General features: G+C 40.4%; 2 protein-coding genes across 9 annotated transcripts in view; one reads left to right on the top strand and one right to left on the bottom strand.

Moving 5' to 3' along the window:
* GATB (glutamyl-tRNA amidotransferase subunit B) overlaps nucleotides 1-21,688 on the top strand; it is an 86,199-nt gene extending 64,511 nt beyond the window's left edge. The window contains exons 13-15 of one of the 6 annotated variants that reach the window (XR_012158595.1): nucleotides 1,878-2,300; nucleotides 4,263-4,393; nucleotides 16,273-16,383. Coding sequence is in view for 1 of the 6 variants with exons in the window: in XM_073341349.1 (XP_073197450.1) it covers nucleotides 1,878-2,006 (129 nt within the window). In the remaining 5 variants the exon portion in view is untranslated. The other 5 variants (XR_012158598.1, XR_012158594.1, XR_012158597.1 and 2 more) reach the window with 5 other exon arrangements.
* Nucleotides 3,322-23,994, bottom strand: part of FHIP1A (FHF complex subunit HOOK interacting protein 1A) — a 140,663-nt gene continuing 119,990 nt past the window's right edge. For 2 of the 3 annotated variants that reach the window (XM_073341346.1, XM_073341348.1), the window contains 5 exons: nucleotides 23,394-23,581; nucleotides 21,822-22,868; nucleotides 16,757-16,935; nucleotides 16,336-16,474; nucleotides 3,322-12,088 (listed from right to left, as the gene is read on the bottom strand). In XM_073341346.1, coding sequence (XP_073197447.1) covers nucleotides 11,838-12,088; nucleotides 16,336-16,474; nucleotides 16,757-16,935; nucleotides 21,822-22,868; nucleotides 23,394-23,581 — 1,804 coding nt within the window. In that variant the 3' untranslated portion in view covers nucleotides 3,322-11,837. Of the gene's footprint in view, nucleotides 12,089-13,015; nucleotides 13,683-16,335; nucleotides 16,475-16,756; nucleotides 16,936-21,821; nucleotides 22,869-23,393; nucleotides 23,582-23,994 lie in introns of those variants that run through there. The other variant, XM_073341347.1, reaches the window with a different exon arrangement.

Here is a 23,994-nt window from a genome sequence, read left to right as displayed (position 1 = left end):
CAGTTAGAAAAAGTAAACTTGTAATTTATGAAAGGGGGGCAAAATGGAAGGGTAACCTTGACCACGTCCAACATTAGCTTTATAAAAAAGGTGCTTTTGTATTCTCGTGAGTGCAAAATGTAAAAGCAGGAATGAATGGCTTATTTTAAGTATAAACATTGTCTAGCTACATTTGCAGTTGGAAAAAAAAGCTAACATCTTTTGAGAACAATACCACCCACGCCAAAGTCTCACTGGGGGACACTAACAGCTTTCGATAAAGAAAATGAACTTGCAGTAGATCTGCATGACCTCCCTTATATTGACTCATTTGCAGTGGCTGATAAAAGTGCTTCTGTATTTTCATACTAGTACTGAATCACAAGAGCAGAGAGCTAGAACTGTTCAACAGCACAAAAGCTGAGGGTCCATAACCAGATTCCTGTTTCAATAATAAAAATGATTTTGTACGAATTTAATTCCTCCCTCAGCTTCCAGTGTTTTAGCAAAGCCAGCTGTGATAAAGCAGCCTTATTTTCCAGCTGCTTTCAGGTGATCCTTTTAGTAAAGAAGCTTTTAAAGCTTGTAGGTCTCTGCTTTAAATTACCATGAGATCTTATCTTACAGAACAGGCAGTTGGGCTATTGCAAGAGAAAATGCCTTGCTTTTTAATAGTAGTTTATTTTTTAAAAAGGGAAACTAACACTCAAATACTGAGCAATTTAAGTAATTGCTACCTTTATCTGCTTGCAATGTGCCCTATCTATGCTGGGACATTATAGACAAGATTTAAGATGGGCTAAAGTTCAGGTGGATGTATTTGCAATTGTGCATGCAATTGGTGCAGCTGGTAGTTCATGTATTAGTAAAGTTTAAGGCCAGTGGGGACTGCTATCTAGTTTGACAACATGCATAGTTTAGGCTATAGAATTTCACCCAATACTTCCCACAATGCAGATAATTATTTTTCCGTGCTACATAAGTAAACATGGTAGAGCTCAATAACTCATGGTTGAACTAGAACGTATCTTTTAGGAAGACCTCCTATTTTGATTTAAGACAAGGTGATGGTGAATTTCATACTTCCCTTGTTAAACCGTTAGGGTTTTTTAGCCATCATTTCCAGCTTAAACTTTTCTCTTTTCAACTTGGGTATTTGCATGCACAAATGGGTCAATGGCTACCTGACTGGCCATGCAAGTGGCCAGTGCACAGTAATTGTGCAGGCCAAAGTGCAGGCATTTTGGGGTCAGTCAATGGGTCTAAAAATAGAATCTGTCTGTCTCACTGGTAGTATTTTTATGATGAGTACACGTAGTTAAAAAACATTTAATGCTTTGTTGCAAGAGACTCCTCCAGGTTATTATATCTGATATAAAAGTTTTTAAAGGGTTAATTCTAAAGTTTCTGCTCTTGTGAAAAATGCCAGGTCAGGGTTAATGAAATAGAAGTGTCTCCACTTTAAAAGGACACTGTCATAGTAGAATTTTAGAATAATTCTGAACTCTAGTAAATTTATTACTAATCAGTTGAAATTGAACATTTTAAAATCTGTTTATTAGTTGCTATCTTACTTTTTGCATGTCACCCCATTAGGAAAAGTAAAATAGGTAAGTCTTACTTTCACGCTTTCAGACAGCACTGCACGGGATGTCTTGGGACAAAAAATTATCATGAAACCAGTAATTCTATTAGGACTAAGGCGCTGATTCTGCAGTGGCATGTGCTCATCCAGTGGGGCTCCAGCCACACCCAGCCTTTGCAGAATCGAGGCCAAAAACTTACTTTAAAGCCTACATTAAGCTGGTGCTAAGGTTAGAAAATGTGCATCTGTTTAGAGGGAAAACAGAACGTCTTCCCTTATTCATGATAAATACTTTTGTACTCTTATTTTCAAGGTTATGGAGATAAAGAAGGGAAACCGAAAAGTTCTGAATAAACTGATTGGACTGGTTCAAAGAACAACAAGAGGACGAGCAGACCCTGTGCTGGTGAAACAAATATTAGAGAAGAGGCTGTCACAGTAACTTTCAGAGCAACTTGCACAGGTCCCTACAGAGGGAATGACTGGACAATTCCCTGGACTCTGTACAGTTCATTTCCAGCCTGAGCTAGAAAAAGATACTGTGTAGTGTTAGCATGGAACAGAATTGTTATTCCCTTTTGGTGGTTATTCAGGTAGTTTCTTGTTATACAATCTTTCTTGAATGCTTCACCCTCTGTCAGGACAAAAGAAAAGGCATTCTGTGCAAAAGAATAGCAGACATTAGTATTGAGAGCTGGTCACTTTTCCTGGAGCTGGTTTTGCACACATGAGAAAGGTAAGTGATTCACTACGTTACTGTTTGGCTGAATACTCTAGAACTGGCATCAGATGTATGTTGTGATTAAATATTGCCAGGTAGCAATGCTTTTCTGAAGGAATAGAAAGTCACGCATCTTAGAGTGTGAAATGTAATGATGTGCATAGGTCACGCCACCTACTCGCTCTGCCAAACACTCAGTGGCAGCTCGGCCACTCCCGCCACCTGTCAGGAGGGGGAAGCAGTTCCTCAGTGCTGTCACTCCTCCCTTGCCTCTGCCAGAGGGAGGGAAAGGAGAAGAGACTGCCCAGCTGCCTTTCCTTCCTTCAGGGGATGATCGATCCTAAACCCAATCCTACCCCCCACCCCACCCCACCCCACCCAACCCCAGTGGCTAAACAGGCCCCTAAAAGCCAACTAAGGCAGCTGAAGCTCAGGCAGTCCTGTGCATTATGGAAAAATCCTGCTACTTCAAGAGCCTGTGCTATATGCACATCTATAATCTTACATCTATAATAAATACTTGATCGGGCTATGAACTGTGGTTGCTGGAGTTCATAAGCCTCTTTTGATCCCTTCTAAAAACCACAATTATCCTCAAGCTCAAAGATACTTCTGAAGGGTAAAATGTTTTGCCATTGGAATGCATGCACAGACCATACTAAGCTCTTAGGCCCAGGTTTTTAAAGCTATTTACATGCTGCCATGCTCAGCTTTGCAATGCCTAACTGATTTAGGCACTTAGTAGCCTAAATCCCGTTGACTGTTAGTGGGATTTTGACTCAGATGCCTAAATCCTTTTTGAAAATGAAATTTGGGCTCCTACACACTTTTACAAATCTGGCCTTAATTCAGAGAGGATGTAGCCCAGGCCTCTTTTGTGGAATCTAGCCATCCTCTTCAAGTTATGGAATTGCTAGTTCAGCCCTCCTCACTGGTACTTCATTCTTTGATTAGCAGTGCTACTCTCTTTCTTGACAGGGAAACATCTGAACAAACAAGCTCACAGTTTAAGCAGAAAAGAGGCAAAATGCAGGGGTTTTCAAATATATTTATTGAATAAAATGTGTGCCCATTGTTCACATAAAAATAAGTTAGTTAAAAGGTTGTGCAGCTGACAAAAAGCATTAACGTTAGGTTGCCTTGTTTTGTCTGAAAAGGATAAGATTTACTCTGAATTTTGCAATGACAGAGACCTTGACCTTTTAAAAAATTGTGCATTTAAACTGACATTCAAACAAAGGCTTTACTATCATTTTGTCACATCTGAGCAAAAGCACCATTTTATCTTTTATTTACTGGCACCTGTTTTGTTCCACGACGATTTTGTTCAGAGTGCGAAGTTTAAACCAATTTTACAAAACCTATTCAGATAATAAATGGTTATGACACAAACCACAATATACACTGAACTTTGAATTCATTAGATTAATGCTCTGTCCTTAACTCCTGCCATTGTGGGAGGAAACAAAAGGCACAAGACTGAATTATGGACGGAGCATCTGCATAAAGTTTGAATTTTATTGGTCCATGTGTTTTAAGCCTATTCTTTACCTTTCCAACAAACAAACAAACCCAACCTTTTCCAGAAGGTTTTGTCCTCTTGTATTATTAATGCTTTTTGTTGGGCAGCTTTGGAGTGGGATGTGTGTTACACTTACCCCCTTCCCTGAGAGAGTGTAGTAACTTATACTTAAAATAGAAGGATCTTAGATACCATAGCATGACTACTGTTGGTAAATATCTTTAATGGTTATCTGTTTTCTAAGCCATTTTGTTCTAGGCAATTTAGTAATAGGGTAGAAAATAGCCTGTAATAATTCATGGACACGTTCTATGAATATACAGCATTAGATCTTTACGTTTAAAATAGCAATTACTATAAATCTCAACCTACTTTCAACGCTGCCTGCCACACATACAATGGAGAACAAGGAAACTAGAAGTGGATAATTATAACAAACTCTTCCCTTGTATTAGAAAAAGACAAAGGAAACAGGTTAAAAATCTTCAACCATGTTATGGACTCATCACTTGCTGAATTTTTAAACCAACATTTTGCATAGGAACAAAAACTATTAAGGATGTTTCTTGACGGACAATCAAAAAGGGTAAGCTTTTTGAATCAGATCTTAATGTGTATGAAGTCCTTTGCATGCTCATTAAGGTGCTGGCTATCCTATCTAAAGCAGTGTTAGCCAGGATGGAGGGCAGCTTAAGCTCTGACACGGCTGGCTATCATGGCTTCAAACATGTTATCCTAACTATACTCCAGCCTTTGTGTCCCTCTGAGCAGAACATAAAACATCCAGTTAAACACGGCCAGAATGATTCTCCTGCTCCCCACCAAAAAGCTCAGGGCAAAGTCTAAACTCTCAAAGTTTGTTCCCTACAGAGAATGACAACTCTGCCACATACCACTTAGTAAGACTGACTTGTATAGCATCATATGTGTGCACAGCACTTTACAGAACATTTTAAGACTTAAGGATCCAGCCTGAAGGAGTTAATCGACTATCGGACAAATACGAAACACAAGATGGGTGTTGCGGGGTGAGATGGTGCAGAAACTGAGTGATCGATGTCGAAAAGCTTGGTGTAGAGGGAGGCTGTCACAAGGCTTGAACAAAGGACAAAAGCTAGGGCTTCCTAGAATTAAGGCTCAAGTTCTGCCCTTCACTCAGGTGTCAGTTTGCTACTGCAGCCCTCACCGAGGTGCTGCTTAGATGCCCTATGTGCTCCAGCTGTTAGGCAGGGTGAGTTACATATAGTTTCATTCAGATCTTCAGTATTAATTTAATACCCAACCTGTGTGAGAGAATTTCCTTTGGCCCTTCAGCTTATAGAGAGAAATTTTGCCAATGTATAAAAGTTGACACCATACACAGTCATTACAATCTCATCCAAATGGACAGAGGTAGTTAAACATGTGGGTGCTTACCAGATAGAGTGTAAAAGCTTTTGGCAGGGGGCATTGATTATATATGTGTAGCAGCAGTTATCCTGCATTTGGGAGTTGGAGGGAGAAACTGACAAAATATTTTTTCTGGCAGTGTGGAGTAATGAGGAAAGACAACCTTTAGCTATCAGCCCTGGGTGCAAAGTTTCACAGCAGAGTTTAATTTGATCCGTGCTATAGAGGTATATGGTGGATACTTTCATTACAGTTTAGGCATTCTACTTGTGACTGTTAATGTCCTGGGAAAGGGTTCAAATTACATTAAGTAGTTGCTGTGATATCATTCTAGTGTAATGTTTTTATTTCTGTGCTGAGCAGCCCTTTGTAATATGCAGACTTTCACAGTCACTAACTGCAGCAGCAGCCTCTCATAGATTTATGGCCTTGGGTGTTTGCTGTATGTGTAAAGTGGCTTCTCACTCTTGAACGAGTATCCTACTTCATTTTTTGTTTAAAGCTATAATCTCAGGGTGCTCAAGAAAGGAGCCTGAGACAGAGGAGCACATCAAAACTTTTGCCCTTCTCTGTATCTCCCTTGCACTGCTATTTTCATATGATTCAGACAGGAAGTTGATAACATTCTGCTTCATCTAAGGGTGAGAGAAAACCAAGTTACAGCAGCAAGGAGGTCCCAATTTATTTTTTCAAATATAGCATTGATCTGGTTGGCTGTACTTGGAAGGGGCTAGTCTGGTATCTAAGAATTACTGAAGCAGCCTTCCCCTCTTCTCTTGTTGATGTCCTGGGGCAGGGGAAGTGGTTAGGAAGCAAAGAGTGGCCCTATACCTGCTAGGGATTCCCAGCTGAACAGCAACGCTGATTTTTTTTTCCTACCTGCTTTTTGAAACCTGAGTAGCACAAGCCAGGCAGAACAGGGCCAGAATGCAGGCACGAGTGTCCCACAGATTTTGGGTTTTTTTAAAGGCAGCTCTCTATCCCCATAAATTGTGGGTGCAAATCATGGTCCTTGCAGACAGTAGCCTGATTCTGGGAGGTTTGTGGAAGGTGGGGCATGCAATATTAAAGAAAAGAAAAACAAGTTTGAATGAGCAATATGCTGGTGCAAGCTCCCAGCAGGACTTTGCTAAAATTCTGCCACCAAAGTTGACAGGAGGGCTAAAGGTTCAAGCTTCTCTAAATTTGAGGGCTAGAAACTTCGATGTGAGAATCTTTGCTTTAATTTAATCACAATACTCTGAGCTGGAGCTTTAAGGAAAACTAAATATTGCTAGAGTTAGTAAACTGAATGTCACTCTCACTGTTAACAGAGTCGTATCCAGCAGCGACATGGCCTCTTGGCTCAAGCTGGAGCACTGAATGCTGAGACTTGTAGACTCTAAAGGCCACATCTTTCCATTAGAGAGGAGATGGCATCCTGTGTGGGTGCTAGCCAAGCTGACAGGGTAGCATTTAGACAAAGTTTGATTAGACCTAGGTTTAACCCAGCTACTTTTGTTTTTTTGGCCTAGATACACTTGGTTATTTTTAAGCAAACTGCAATAAAATATTAGTGATATCAAATGCTTTCTTGAAGCTAATATATCCAAAACACAAGTTTGCAGGTATATAATTATACCCGGGCACTTTAACTTTGACAAAGAAAAATTATTTTGTTCAGAAACGCAGCCTTTGCACAAAAGTTCCATAAAGGGTTTTTGGCCTTAATCCAGCTGCCACACAAATTGTTATAATCAATGAATAAAAAGGTTTGCTCAGTAAGCAGTAATGACTTCCCAGCAGCCCTTACAGGCCAGAGGATCAAAAACTCAAAGTGCATATGTACTTGACCCAGTAATATTCCTGTTCATAAATAAGTGTCTTCAACCAGTATACAACAAAACAAAAAATATTTACGCTAGATCACATTTGGAAAAGCAGGACCTCCCTCAAAGAAAGTTATTAATCTGATCTTTTGTAGCTAATGAAATTATAAATTAAATATGCACCACAGCAATCTTAGAGTTTTATGGTGGCACCTATCTCGGATTACTTGAATACCTACTTATGCAAACAAATCCAAAAACACATTAACACGGGGTAATTTTCACCCTCCCTTCTATGATATTTTTTCAATAGTGGTCCTTGACACAGGGCCACTTTTTTCTGCTTGTGACAAACAAGAGTTTCAGTTCTGTCTGTATTTCACACTGAAGTGAGTAACACACTGCCAGCCTGTGGTTTTTGGTAATTGTCATTTTCTATTGCTAAAGCCCAAAAGGTGCAACCAAGGACATCTTGTAATTACCTAAATCAAATTTAGATAGGGACAGCACTGAATTGTGCCAGAACTAGCATGGGTAAAAAAGTACTACATTACTTGCAATTGCAGCTGCACTCTAAATGTTACAAATGTAAGCCTAGCAGCCTTCATAAAAACTGTAGGTATGACACAGCAATTTCTGTCAGTACAGCACAGTAAATTGCTTATTAAATCAAGCTTCCTCAAAGAGGAACTATGTTATAATCAATGTATAAAAGAAGATTTGCACAGTAAGCAGTAATGACTTTGTAGCTCTGGCTACCATTCAAAGTAATACAGTAAAAGGCGTGACATCATTTAATTGCACCAAATAAGACTGCTTTTTTTTTCCTCTCCCATCCTAGAGATTTTTTTTTTTAAATGCTTGTGAAAGGTGCTGAATTGACAACACTGGAGAATGAAGTCCTCTGTTTATCCAGAGGCATGCTAGCTTGCCTTGTACTGGAAGACCTACCTCTAGTGGTAGAAGGGCAGCTTGAACTTAAACCCTCGTTCTGTGCTGAACATGCCAGTTGTGTCCATAGGGAGTGGACAGAAAGCTCTCTCATGGCTCATGCACCAAGGAGCTGTCAAATCTTTTAGCTGCTATTGCTCAGATTGGAACTAGTGAAATCTAGGTGTAAGTGTGTTATTACCTACCAAGTTTTAAAAACAAAAACCAGTTTTGTTAAATGGATCAATCGTACCTGTCTGTCATTAACACAAAAAGATTATCCAACTAGACAGTATTTACCAAACAGGCATAACTACAGTAAGTGAATGCATTCTGCTTTCACCACAGGATGTGACAAACCCCGATGAAGTATTAAATGCTAAAAGCAATTTGTGAACAGCAGATACTTTGAAGGAATGTATCTGAGTGTACTAAAAGAAGGGCAACCTTTTTAATAAGAAAGAACAACCTTCTTTGGGTCTGATTTTCCTCATCTCCACCAGTGTAACAGATCAGAATCAGGTCTTGATTTTTGTTCCAGATCTTTCCAATTTGAAAGCAGCAGCATATTAAACAGCCTTCAGATCAAGGACTTCCACAAGAAAGGATTATTAATTTGAGGCTCTAATAATGAAACAACTGTTTTCATGCTCAATTACATGTAGTTTGCTCTGCACATTGAAGGCAGGAATAATCAACATCATAGTTTGTTTTTTCACAGGATGCTGGAGGTTATGGTTCTGTAATTCAGTCCTCGCTGAAACCCTGCCTATGATATCTCAGACCGGAAGTCATATAATGTATATTGAATCTTTATTTGGACAGTTTAGAGTTTGAGTATAAACCGACCAGACTTATACAAAGGAAATAGCAAATATATCAAAAATTGACAAATCACTTGCCAATTTACAAGTCCACAATATGGTCTCTCCTTTTAGATAGATGACAGATGGTTTTCCTTTGTTTAAAGCATACCTTATGCACATACAGTGTAATGACTTGTCAGTAAGAATTCCTCTGCCCGCTGTAGGGTTTTTAAAGCTCACTAATTTGGTAGGCTGGAGTAACTCCTCCGGAACCATTACAGTTTACTGGGTCCAAACCCCAAAACTTACAGATCTAGTTTGCAGAGTCCACGTTTTAAGGTCTCCATCTACCTTTATGTCTTCAGAACAGACTATTGTAATGAATAAGCACATTTAAAAACAAAAAAGACCATTTAAAATGAAACCACTCCTAAACAGTTCACAAAAAAGAGTTAATGGTCTGATTTTAACTAAAAGGAAAGGGAGAATTAACAAACAAATTCACCCCATTAACAGTTTTTAAAAATGTGGATAGTTTTTTGGGAGTAAATCCCCACTTGGTTATGACTCATTGAAGTTTGCTTATTTTATTATTACATGTATTTAGTCCATTTTAAAGCACTCACATCAGCTTCTTGCTAGAAGGTAGTGGCTATGCTTTGATGACATGGGAATAGATTAGATCAGTGTTTACAGCATTCAGCAGCCACTGACCCAGCCCAGATTAGGCTGGAGCACTGCAGTAAGTGATCTCTCTCTTCCCCTCACAGCTAATTTATAAGAGAACAGGCATGAACCACAGTTCTAAGGTGAGGGGTGTGAGTGAAGAACCTACCAGCTGCTAGGAGAAGGAAAGGGGCCTGAGGCTGGTGGTTGGCCCTGGCTCCAGCAGCACTGGAATCAGTAGAAGAATTCTCCCCTTCCTAAATTAAATGAGTTAAACAAAAGGCAATTGAATGGGGGGTGAGCGGAGCAGCAGCAAGGAGGCTAGAGTGTGATTTGGTGGAATTGCATCTGACAGGCAAAGAGTTGCACGGAACAGGAGCAACAGAGAAGAAAGTGACCTGGAGGGATGCACGGGCCTAAGCACAAAGGGTTGAGAGGCAGCAGCCAGGGCTGAGAGGGAGGGAAGCTGGTGTTCAGACACCACAGAATTGAGTACATTACAAATACCTAGACAGACGAGTGATGGCAGGTCTAGGGAAGTATTTGCATGTGGCAATCTGTGCAGATCCACTTTAGGACTTTTAGTGTCTCCTACAGACAGGACTTAATGCAGTCAGGCACTACTATACCTCTCCCTGCTATGGATGATGGGTGCACTTTTCCAAGCACTTATGGGTATCTCTACACTGGAATAAAAGATGGTGGCTGGCCTGGGCCAGCTGACAGAGGCTCGTGGGGCTAAAAATTGTTGTATGGACATTCAGGTTCTCAGAGTGGAGCATGGACTCTGTGACCCTCCCAGCGCCACCCCCCACCATGGTCTCAGAGCTGAAGCCCAAACCTCTACACAGCAACTTTATAAGCGTGCAGCCCAAGCCCCATGAGCCCAGCCCAGCTGCAGGTGTTTAACTACTGTGTAGCCATACCCCCCATGTGACCAAGGACCATTGAAAGTTAATGGGACTTCAGTTCCTAAGTCACTTAGGTACTTTACAAAATTTAACCTGATCTTTCTCCTTAGAGGCTTTTCATTTACATTCCTTAAGTGAAGATAATATGCTTGAAATTGGGGAAGTTATAAAATGGGGCTTTTCAGTATTGGGGAATTACAACCAGCAGCATAACAAAAACTGCTTTAATATCATTCTTACCTCCGGTTTCCAGTGCTTTGGGATTGTTTTAGTTTCCTCGTAGTAGAAAGGGGAAGTATTAAGGCTTTCATGAACTGAGTCTCCCATTCATGTATAGCACTGGAAGCACAATTATGCCACTAAGAGTAAGACTAAATGCTGCAGTGATGCACCAATTCATCATGTTTGGGTTCTTCTAATGAACCTCATTACTCACAGAAGAGAATTTTCTTAAGCTGTTAATCACTAGCAACCGTTTTCAATTATCCCTGTTACTTTTTCCTCTCCAACTATTGAACATTCCTCCTCCCTCCCCATTACCCCAAAAGTGCAATATTAGGAAAAGCTAGCGCATAACTTAAAAAATAAATAACCAGTGTTCAAAATGACCTTTAAAAAAAAATTAAGAACACCTTTTCAGAGGCAAGCTGTCCTTTTTCATAAAAAGCAGTACTTAACAAAAATAGATCAGAGTTGCCCTTTTAACACTACTGAAAGATACTGAATACTTTTCTTCAGCTTATCAATAGAAGAACACAAATTTTTTAGAGCTTGCATAGAAACACTTTGTACTTTGTGCAAATTTTACTAAATAAGGCTTGCTTGAGATTTTAGATAGCAATATAATATTTATCAAAGAATGCTGAGAAACTGCAAGGAAAATTCCAAGCAGTCTGCACTCTGCATCCACTTACACATTTCATTTGACTTCAAAAGACCAACAGCTGATAGCTGCAGATTTGTATGCAACATAAGGCAATATGGTATGTGTTGGGTACAGCACCTGCTTTCAGCTAGTCATGCATTTATAACACATGAGAACACTTGGATTCACAACCTCAGCCATTGGTAAAGGGGATTTCAGAGGTGGCACTGTAGACTCCCCTTTTAAAAATAAAGCAATCAACCCCCTAAAAATCTTGGTCCTTAACACAGAAGGCTTATTTGACCAATTTTGTGCAGTTTTCATATATATTTACATATCAGGTATTTCTCCCACTAGGCAACCCAATTTTCTCGGCCAGAATTGAAAACAGGAGCAGTGGGGTAAAGGAAGTTGTGTATATGCACAAGGGAAGAGGGGTACATATTCGAAATGACAGAACCCCTCAGAAATATATCATATGAGTATGTTGCACAGTTGGAAGTCATAAGGCCCAATATAAAGGTACCATGGAATGAGATTTTTTCCCAGATCAAGTATTATCAGGAAGTATCAAAGTAGAACTTTCTTTTGTAAGCAGCTTTGCATTTAAAAATCTGCTAATTCTATTAGAAAAAAAAAATCTGTAAAAATAACACTAATAATAATCCTCAACATCACCCAGTATTTTGTAACCCAGGATGGAATGTTCCTGTGCAAGAGCTGCTAGCTCCTTCAGAAACTCTGGGAAAAGGGCAGCTGCCAGCACGCTATTCCTCACAGGCAAGGGAATACCAGGAAGAGCCGTTACTCTCTTTGCTCTGTGTCCCAAGAAAGGCTGGAGCAGGGTTTGGGAAGCTTCAGAAAGATTTCTTCCTTTCCCTGTGCTGCTGTTGTGCTGGATGTTCTCTAAAGCCAGGAAGAAAAAAAGAATCAGTTTTGACCAGTAAGCAAACCTAATTTAAACTGCATGCTCGAGGATGTATTCACTCTATGATTGGTATCAAATGCAATGTTTTTACACACTGTGTGGCCCAAATTCTATTCTCTTCCTCCCAAAAAAGAATGATCAAGGCTCAGATAGGCATGTGGGGTTATTCCCCACCCGCACTCCCCATGTGCTCCCTTTTTTCCCTTAGCAATCTGGTAGCTGAGAGCTGCCAGTGGGAAGAAACAACATGGAAGTGAAGGCAGAGTAATGGAAAGGAACATATATGAAGGTACCCTTAAAAAGGGAAATCACAGTTATTTGCATTTTATGCGTGGAAAAAAATTTCCCAAAGTATAATTTAAAATAATACAGCCTTGCACTAGTCTACTCTCCTGCTTACCTGGCATTAGTATTTATGTATGTTTTGGATAGACAAAATATATTTTTCCCCATCACCACCCTGGAAAGGCAGGTAAGTGGAGTTACGGGCCTGGGCAGGTAAATTTTCATGACAACTCTTCAAAGCTCAAACACATTATTTAAGAAATACTATATGAAGTTTCAGTTTTTTCTACCGCTGTCCCTCTCGGAGCTTTCCCCTTGGAGGTTACCATCTTCCTGTGAACAGGCAGGAAATAATTTTTAAAAATAAATGAGAACACCACACATTCTCCAGACACCTATATGGTCTGCCCTCACAGAGCTCATCCCAGGATTGGGACCAAGAGTAGTCTCTTATTCAAAGTAAGTAACGCAAAATTTTTAAATGTAGTAAACTAAAAAGGCAGCAGCACTTTAATTTCAGCCCCAGTTGGAACCACATTTTAATTAAGTGACATTCAATGAAACTGAAAGGCCACAAACTCAAAACGTGTAAAAAGTACTTTATTTTTTACACCATAAATAATTAGCCTGTGGAATTCATGCCACAAAATGTTACTGAGGTTAAGAGTTTAACAGGATTCAAAATGTAATTAGTCATTTACGTGACCACTAAGAATGCCCACTGTTATATGAGACTGCATTTAAAAAAAAAAAAATGTAAGGATTAAACCTACATGCTTCAGGGCATAAACTAACCACTAACTGATATGGTTAGGAGGAAATTTCCCTTAAAGTATGAGCAGGTTATTCTATAATTTTCCACTATTGGGTTATTTGCACCTTCCTCTGAAGGATTTGGTGCCAGCCAACTAGTGTTAGAGACAGGATATGGGATTAGATGGACCACTAGTCTGATGCACGGCAGTTCCTATGTTCTATATTTCTCCATCCTTGTTTCCCCTTCCTCAGTTTATGGACATTAGTGCATCCTTCCGATACTTGGATAAAGTTTTCATCCCTTAGCAATAATTTGGTAAAGCTATACTTTTTTTAGATCTAGTTAATCATAACTCTCACGCTCCAGACTCTTTAGTCACTTGTGTCACTTTAGTCACTTGTGTTGTTCTCTGGTTTTCTCCCAACTAGGGCTGGTCGGGAACCAGAAGTTCTGTTCTATAGGAAACTCCAACATTTTTTGAGGGGGAGGGAGTTATGAAGTGGAACAAAAAACAAGCATTTTGAGATTGCCTGCAAAATAGAAATTCAGAGAGGTCATCTCAATAGCCATCAAAATGTTTTAGTTTGACTTTTATATTATATTAAAACATGAACTATTTTTATATGCATATTAAATATATTTAATACTTACATATAATTAAAAGTAAAAAGCCTAAACATTTTGATTTTTTTCCTATTGAATAATTTCATCCAAATATACCCATTCCTGCAAAATATTTCAATGCTCTCAATTTCCATTTTTCTGGAATTCAGGTGCACAGAACTGTACACAATATAGAATCTTACAGCACAGAGATTGAAAAGGTCTAATATTCCAGATGTGTTTTTACCAGGGACACAGGTAGAGCATGTGTGTCACTTACCTGGTTTATAACCTGATGCCTCTACATATGCAATCTCAAATCAAATAGACTTTTCCCTTCACCATATACTATTTCAGTATAAGCAGAGATGTAAGTTTTCCATCATTCCTAGAACTCTTACAGCATTATTGCAATCCAAGTATATCCCCTCTCTTGAACACCTATGTTTTGAATTAGTTTTCACCGATGGGATCAGTTTCTGTTTTTCAATTTTAAATCCTGTAGGAAGTCAACTATATTCAATAATGTAGGAAGAATCAGGAAAGATTGTTGTGCTTGCAGTTATACATCACTTTCACGTTTCAACTTGAAAAGGGAATCTAGGAGAAAGTTTCGTTCCAGAATACTGGATTTTCATTTTAGCTTCCTGAAATAATCTCGTAAAGTCCAACCATATTTTATTTGCCAATACTGTAACAGTTTCAACCTTACATTTCTTAATCAATATAATGATGTGGTATGTTGATGTACTTGGGAGGCAACTTGCCCCAAGAATTACTGTTTGATTGCTGGCATTGCTAGGTTGGCTAAGAGCCAAAACTGCAGTTATCCAGATATTTATTTAGTCTCTAAGCATTAGTCAAGAGGCTCGTTCTTTACAGGGGCTGCCACAGGGCAGGAGAAAATGTTACAGGCAAATGACCGAGCAGCCTCTGCTTCAGGTTCCTGAATAATGACCACAATGAAGGGACTCGGCAAACGTTGAAGCCCACAAATATGCTAATGTAAAACAGGAAAATATAAATAAATGCCAAAATCAGAGACTGTTTTATGAAGCAGTTTCACTGGGTTTGAATAGCTACAACAGAGAGCTTTGAAGCATAACACTTATAAGATGAATGAAGTTATGTTAGGAATGTATTATACAAAGATCTTATTGACAAGTACCTTTTAAAAAAAAAGCCATTAAATATTGGCTTCTAATCTTGCATCCCACATGCCAGCTACAGTGCACCCTAATTGTAAGGCTCTCTCATCTACTGTTCTTGGAACCTGACTTCTAAACCCTACTGGTCTCTGTGATAAACATCTCACTTACAGCATGCACCTTCCACAGACCAATGCTTCAAGTAGCCGCCTGAGAAAGGCTATGATTTTGCAGAGTATGCATACTGTGAATGTTAGAAGCTGACACCATGCTGATTAGAATTGAAGAAAATTATTAAGTCCCTCAGAAAAAAACAATTAAACAAACATTTTTTAAAAGTCTCCCTTGCTTCCCACACATCAATGAAAAGCCAAACAAAAAATCTGATGTAGGAACAAGTGGGATACTCATTCCAAATGATTGATGATAATGATTCAATAAATAGAATCTCTTGAACCCTGTTCTGTTGCTAACTAGTGCCATGCTATCACTATGGTTACTATTCTCAGCAGATCCTATGCATTCCCATCATATGTGAAAGTCAAGTTTTAATGGAAGCTTGGAGCCCAGTGCTGACTACTCAGCAGCAATTCTAAAACCTGGCATCTGAAATTCTGAACTCAGACTACACTGTGAGGTCCTAACCCCATCAGCTGCTGGAGGAATTTTATCATTTAGAAAAGAGGATTCTACATTTTAAATTTATTATCTGACTTACTGTACAAAACATTAATGGTTGACAGCCCATTGAAAATAGGTGTAGCACACAGCATACCCGAAAAGCAGCAGATGCTAGAAAAGTCAGCTGGAGTGGGAGTGCTGTGCCCTGAGGTGGCACCAACTCACTACCACCTTTGATGTGCCCCTCCTAGTACTGCATTTTATTTTTAACTTGCTTCTTTCCATTGAAAAGGGCATAATCAAAAATTTCCGGCTCATATTTATCTCCCTTAAAGATATTCTAGTCCAGCCTATAAGGTTTTATCTACTAGAATTCCACAATGAATTTATTTCTGAAACTGTTCTCTCCAAGAATTATCAAAAAAGAGCTGATGCATTGCTTAGAATGAGAGTAAAATAAAATGAGGTCGCGCACACATGCAACCCCTCCCCATAAACCATGTACTCGGCCAGTCTGACAGCAAGTCATGCCAACACCTTATTCTGTTACTCTTCAGAAATAAGTTTTCATGTGCTAAAATAAAACACACTAAGAATTTCCAGATGGGAGATAATTTCAAGATGCATCTACATATTGTGGCCTAAAAATTTAGGATTGTCCCTTTAAAGTTACACAGATACAGAAATACATTTGGCTGGTGATATGCACAATGCCCTCTTGCTGTTTTTATCTTTCTGTGGGAAACAGGGCAGACAACAAGCAAGTCAGTGTTTTAGATCATACACCTCTGTGAAAGTGGTTGATATTTACCTTTGGTCAGTAACTCTGGAGCCACATCAGACATGTCCGCTCGGAAAAGCAAGTACTGCTGGGCCTGTATAAGAAGACCTGGAAAATCTTTTTGGATGGATGCAAACTGCTCAATTTTATTTTTCACAGATGCCAGCACCTGCCAAAATAAGAATGGTAAATTTTTAATACTATCCTTGAAATTGTGGCCTGAAACCTCAGTCTCACTCTTTCCAAATTAGAGACTGTTAACAATGCCAGTTGGGTAGTTAATTTCCAGCTCCTTGCATTGGCACAGTTAAAACATCAAACTGAACAGAGAGGTCCTCAAACAGGTAGGGGAAAGCAAATACACAGCAACAAACTGAAAAACAGGTAAACAAGGCACTAGAATTACTGGCAAAATTTGCATTGAGCATGAAATGAAGCATTGATGAAGTACCTGATATAATGACCGTACACTAGGCTGCAATACAATGTTGGTATTGAGCAGAAAGGAACGAAGAAGAGGTTGCGGGTAACTGGCCAGTTGAGTAATAATCCCAATGAGCAGCAAGTTAACATGCAAGGAATTCTCCAACATATTCTCCAGTTTTGACAGCACTACGCTGATAAATGGCCCTACAAGAAAAATGGGGGAAAAAAATCTTAAAATCAGGGGAATAAGCATTTGAAAAGGAATTTAAATCTCCATATCTGACTAAATCAGACTTCCCACATGCCAATTAAAAGCCAACAGGAAAAAAGCCAGGTCTGAACAGACAGAAGATGCAGCTTTGAATATATTTAATCTCTTGTTAACCCTACCATGAGCAGGGACACTCTGACTGGTTAGCCAATCAGTTGACATTCAAAGTATATTAAGCATGCATAATTATTCTACCTCACATGTGCCAATAAAGATTTAATCCAGCATGTTATGTTCTATGGATCTACTCCCACTGAAGTTACTTGGAGTGCTTCCAAAGATTTCAGATGAAGCAGGGTCACGCTTCTTATTACCGTTCTAGCTTAATTCTACAGAAGGACTGGACAGGGTAAATTATGGGTAGGGTTTTCACATTATCATAATACATAGTGGTATTTTAGTGGGACTATAAAAATGCTGCTTCAAAACCTAAAAAAACCCAACCCTGGACTAATTTGTATCACAACACAAACATTTTCTGCACTGCAAAAATTCACACAAAGTGCGGAAGCCATAAATATAGGCTATTGGTAGATGTAGGCTTTATCAGATTAATGTCACTTCTAAATAATAGTGTTGGTTTGTGTACACTTTTTACAGTATAGCCACTAAAATACAGAACTATTTACAATGAACGTACATATCCTTCATCGTAAGCCTGGCAAAGACTGCCAATATGAACATGAGTTAAGCAAATGAATATGGATTAGTACATACTGCTAAATGACAAAGCAGGTATGTAGCTAGAGACAGTAAAAAGACCAACAGGAAACAGTCTATAAAAGTTACTTAAGTATAAGGTTCAGCCCTGATCCAACTCTGGTTCCTCTGCACAACTCCCACAGTGTGAGAATACCAGAAAGCCAGCAAACTCTCTCCACATGGGGATCCTTGACATGAGGGAATCCCTCGGTTGCACAAAGCATAGCCAACTTCTATACTACCTCCTGTGACCCATGCCATAGGAGGTATACCTGGGGGAAAGAACGTAACTGAGGTAACTGCACTCCAGCAAGCTCCTGCTGGCAAGCCAACCCCTTCAATGTCCTGGATAACAGGGTGCAGTTTACAACAACGGTGTAGGGCTGTTCTAAACTATGCTGGAGGCCAAAAGGAATCCCTGGGCAGCCCAGCAATCAAGGAACCAAACCACAAATAACTCCTTTGCAGCTCCACCCATCAGGCATAGGACACGGCTGAGAATCAAAGACCACTCTGTTTTAGAACTACTGCTACCATGGATGCACAGTATGGCTGGGTCTACACTAGCTCTCTTCTAAAACACATCTCACTACTGATATTGGTACAGCCCCACTGAGGAGAGCACAAGTGAAAGTACTAGTGTAGACATGGGTCCAGGGGTGTATTGCTTTTAACTACTATGTCACCCAACTCTAATTCACATAACATAGTGGTTAAAACACAGGGTTAAGGGACAGAGTAGCCACCTCCCCAGCTCTGGCCAACTGGTGGACCAGTAACAGTCGCAATAAGAAGTTGCAGCCCTGGCAGAAGGAGGTGGCTTCCCGAGAGGCCAAGGACTATTCTGTGTCAGCAGCAAAATGGCAGGAAACTGCCCTAGGAGCTACACCACAAATTCTGTGAAGACTGAGATGAGACTGCTGGGGGAAACCCCACATCCTGGATGTGCTTCCCTTCTCCAGTTCTCTGCGAACTAGAAAAAGATTGGACTCCCTAGGGTGCTGCTACAAAGCCCGGGAGGACTATGACATAAGGATTTGAGGACAGTGAGATCTGAGCTGAAATGTCAATATGAGATTTTGGTTTGTAGCAAGCTGGGGTGTGAATCTATCTAATTTCAAAGCAGGGTAGATCAGAGTACACTAATGAATTGTTAATGCATGTCAGCAGGGTCCACATGGACAGTTAGTATGTGGCAAGCCAGTGAGGGGGTGGGGTAGATTCCCACCTCAGCAAAAGGCCAATGTACTTGTATGCAGCCCAAGGACAAGCGAGAAGGTTGAGCCACTTCACCGCTGGTTAAAACACCAGTGACTAATTTGGATCCTATCTACATTTGCAATACCACCAATGGAAGTGTCTTACAATATTTTGCTGAGATACATAAAGAGCCTTCACCCAACACTGCCTGCCTGGGATACATAAAAAGCCCTCATCCCGCACTGCCTGCATTATCTGATCATCCTGCCCCTTCCTTCTCTCACATTCATGGCGGCATTCTCACGAAAGCTTATGCTCAAATAAATTTGTTAGTCTCTAAGGTGCCACAAGTACTCCTGTTCTTTTTGCGAATACAGACTAACACGGCTGCTACTCTGAAACCTGCTGGGACACGACACTCCACTCCCCCTTGCCCCACCCCCCGTGCAATGAAGGCAGCTGTACAAGAGGTTCCAAGAGAAGGTGTATCGAGGCTAACGATTCCAAGTCAGCCTTGGGATCTGAGCAGCGAAGGCTGAAGCCAGGCACTTACAGCAACAACTGAAAACCACCTCATGAGACTTGACCAGAATACACAGAAGGTCTCTGTCATATGAACAAATCGGGAAAAATAAAAGGTCCTCCAGAACCTTACTAGAGCAACAATCCGAGCGGCTCCGCAGGTGTTTATAAGCTTCAAAAGGAAAAACACAAACTAATTAGAACATTTTTAAAAAATTTTACACGGGTCTAATGCATGTGCCTGGAGATATGGGGGACTTACCCATAATAAAAGTTTATTTGCCACATATTTCTATTCTTGAAGTTTCCTTGTTTGGGTGGCATGGAGGGAGGGAGGTTTATGTTTAACGATCTTATACTGCAAATAAATAATAAAGGAACAGCCACCATTTTCTAAACCAAGAGTCCAGCATCAGTGCCACATCCATATGACAGCGTCTTTCTTTAGGTACAAGTCATGTAGCGGAGCAGCATGTCTACACACTGGTGGGATGTACTGGTGGTGGGAAACTTGGTTTTGACATTTGATTCTGTAGAACAAAGCTCCTTCCTGTAATAGCGCCCCATAACACTAAGTTGATACAGTCAAATAAGAGCCCTAGACCAACACATAATGTAATACTGGATCCAAATTATATGCAAAATACTATTTCTGTACAGTAACAGAGAGATGGCTGAAATGTCATTTGTATGAGTGATAGTGTAACCCCCATTGCAAAGTCAACTTTGCCAGTGTCTTCCCCACTCGGCACCAGTTAAAAGACCATTTGAAATAGAGTGAAGAGACAAAGAGAGAGAAACACGGCTTGGGAGGGATAGTAGCAAAGCTTTGTTTGAAAGGAACTGAAAGGGAAGAAGAGGACTTGACACAGACAAAAAGGGATGTGACCAAAGTATCTGAACTATGTTTGACAGGGAATGACAGGAGACTGACAGAGCCAGATGTGACCTAGGGACATGAGGGGAGCTTCTGAGTGCCTGGTACAGAGAACTCATCACAGCAATAGTGGCAAATGCACTTGAAAACCAAGTTGTCTTCCTCAAATACTTAAAGACTGAACACCAGGCCTGCTGGCCACACTTCAAAGGCTGCATTTCAATGACTAAAAGATTAATGACAGGTTTCAGAGTAGCAGCCATGTTAGTCTGTATTCGCAAAAAGAAAAGGAGTACTTGTGGCACCTTAGAGACCAACCAATTTATTTGAGCATAAGCTTTCGTGAGCTACATGCATCTGATGAAGCTCACGAAAGCTTATGCTCAAATAAATTGGTTAGTCTCTAAGGTGCCACAAGTATTCCTGTTCTTTTTGAAAAGATTAATGTATCCCGAGTTATTTAGAGTCAGCCCTTACAGGCTTTGCTGTGGGTAAGCACGCCTGAATACATTGTGTCCTCCCAATGATTTAGATATAATTCTGTGGCCAAATTTCACTGGATACCTGGCACAAGAGAAAAACACAAGAGTGAGGGTGCCATTGACATTTGAAAAGCAAGTTGCCTAGACCTGCTTGCAGAGAGGTGCATGCAGAAATGGCAACAGCGCTGCCACCTGGTGCACAAAAGCAAAATAGCAGCAAAAGGTGGCAGAGCAGCCTATCACTTTTCTGTTATAAGAAAAGGAGTACTTGTGGCACCTTAGAGACTAACCAATTTATTTGAGCATAAGCTTTTTTTTCTGTTATGTTGCACATGCTGCTGTATAGGCAGCAAAGCAGTTGCAGAAATGGGACATTTTAAGTGCACTCATTCTATTAGGTCAGATAGTCCAACCACTCACAATGGCAGGATTGTTCCCTGGAATGATGTGGTTAGGACAGTTGTTTGGTGCTGGTCTTGTTCTAAAATTTTATAAACATAAACTAAACAAATATGAAGGTCAAAAACTTCAGCCCAAGAACAGCACCACACACTTTCATGGCATAGTTATATTGTATCACAGTGAATAACATTAAATTTAACAATGCCATATTAGGTTACTGTTATTCATGTTACCCCTCTGACCTTCATATTGGTTAACAACTCTCTTCTCTGCTGATTGACTGTTGTTCCAGCCTCTCCTGCCATCTCTCTCATGGCCACGAATGCCCTTTCCTTTCCTTTCTCCTTCTACCATGACCCCCCCCACTAAAAGGGTTTTTTAAACAAACCAGAAATCCCATGGACCTAACCCTGATGTTCACTGCCATCATATTATTCGTCTGCTTGTGCATGTTCCAACCCTTTTCCTTTCTTACTGATTTAGATTGTCAGCTCCTCAGTTAATGGACTGTCTCTTATTCGATATTCGTACACTGCCGGTTACAATGGGATCCTGTTCTTGGTTGGCTCTGATAAACCGTAACAAACATGGTAAAAGAACATCAAAAAGAAATTAATTAATGAGGAAATTCCACCTGTAAATGCAGCATTCTGGCTCCTTGCAGGATGGTTGGAAAACGTATCCTCCTTTGGCCCAAATGGAGACAGTATACTTTCTGTAGAAGGAGTGTCCACTGAAAAATTTTCAAAGTCCTCCTCCTCTTCCACTGGAGATACAGGATCAGGTGTCAACAATTTCTGCTCCTCTAACAAGCCTGTTGTATTAGAATCCAGTTCTTCAATAATTTTGTCATATTGTGCAATAAATTCCTCACTATCTGGGCTCAGCAGCCTCACATTTGAGTTTTGATCTGCTTCTGGAGGAGAGAGTTTCAGCTCTAAGTCTGGTTGTCGGTCTGTTTCAACAGCTGTTTGGTTTATTTGTTCCTTTGTTACATCCTGAAGCAAACCTGAATTTTTCCTATTGTGTTCCTTTAAGTCTGTGTCTGGATGTGAGTTTTTCAAAGACCTCTTAATGGGCTGGCTTTGAATTGTGTTTTGAGATTCAGTTGCTGTACTTAAAGTTTCCTCCTTGGAATTGTCATCATCCTGAGTATCCTTTTGGGCACATAACCTGTAAACCATGACATCATCCTGAAAATCTGATTCTTCTATGTAAGACCCTCTGACAAGCATGATTGCATTCTTCTTCATCTCTTGAATGTGCTTCGGTGGCTCTGCAGGCAGTTGTCTCTCTACAGTCCCTAGATCATCAAAAGGCTGGGGTGAGCTCACATCAGACCCAGGAGAAATCCCTGTGTCGTAGCTGTCATCCCATTCCAGCTCCAACTGCATCTTCTCTCCCAATGGAGTAATTTGAGAAGAACTGCAGTTACTGGAAGTTTGCTGCTGGAGTCGGAACATAGGGTGCTCCACACTTTTACTATTCTCCTCTGCCAGCGTTTGGATAAAGGTGTCTGGGTCAGGGTCTTCCCCATCATACGGGGCAGACCAAACTCGGCAGTCTTTCATGCAGTGGAGAATGATGGCTTCAGCTTCCCACAGGTACTGCAGGTAACTGATGTCCACAGCTCTTCCATATTTCACAATGCACATAGATTTGCAATAGCCTACGGAAGAACCTGAGATAAAACAAGAGTATTCATAATATGATAAAAAATATCCAGCTGAACTCCCTACAATAATGCAAGGCAGCTGCTAAGAAGGGCAGGAAGATACTTTTGCCTCAAGCACCCAAAGGGGATGGGTAACCAAGGCACAGAGGTTAAGAGATTTGCTCATGGCTGCTCATGACTGTGTCTAATCCGGAGTTAGCATTAGAATTCAGGAATTCTGAGAGACCGGCCTGGAGCCCAATCCATCAGACCACACTGCCCCTCAAGTAGCATAAGATGTAGCCACATCTTCACACATGTTTTTGTGAATGTACATCCAACGTGGATATTCTTTACAATACAGATTTGATAGAGCTGCCATGTGGGAGTAATTAAATGCCAGCCCTCTCCAATCCAGAATAATTATATATTGTTTGTGAAATCTTAATAGTAAATACACTTTTTTTATATTAATTATGTTCACTTTCCCACCCTAGGCTGAGGATATTCCAAACCAAACCCTCCACAGCACAGTGCACGCCCAATGTTTACCTGCATTGGGTGTGGCCTTTGTCCATAGGATGTAATCTTTTGATTGGTTTTCAACAGTCAGTGTAATCCCAGTAGAGCAGCAGACTGGGGTCAAAGCAAGCAGTTTAGCAGCAGATACTGAATAACAGTCTCTTTCTCTCACAGCCCATCTTTGACTCAACATCATGTGATTACATGGGATCAGATATCTGAAACAACAAAGCCAATCATTACATGCCCACAACAACATTCTGTGTATTTCAAGGAGAGTAGCTATGTGGAAAATTCTCCTCTCATCTCCCTAAAAACAGCTTTCTGAGGTAGGTCTAGAGTCTGATGAGTTACACTGGGCTCCAGCGTAGAGGAGGAAGGGAAGGACAGTCACTCCTGGGAGGAAATGCCTGTGGGCATAGTTACAGGAAACCACTAGACCAGGGTTGTGTCAGAGCATTGTCCTAAATGTGGGCAGGGAGGGGCATATGCCAGAGGGCGCCAGTTTGTCTGGATCTATTCAGGATGAGTTAGGGAGGAAGGGTTGGAGATCCCAGTCCACAGAAAGAGCCAGCACATAAATGCAAATTGAGGCAGTGCATGTCAGGGAAGGGACTAGCAACAAAGAAGT

This window comes from Lepidochelys kempii, chromosome 4, assembly GCF_965140265.1.
Source record: "Lepidochelys kempii isolate rLepKem1 chromosome 4, rLepKem1.hap2, whole genome shotgun sequence".
Lineage (NCBI taxonomy): Eukaryota > Metazoa > Chordata > Testudines > Cheloniidae > Lepidochelys > Lepidochelys kempii.
This window is presented reverse-complemented; position numbering and strand designations above follow the sequence as displayed.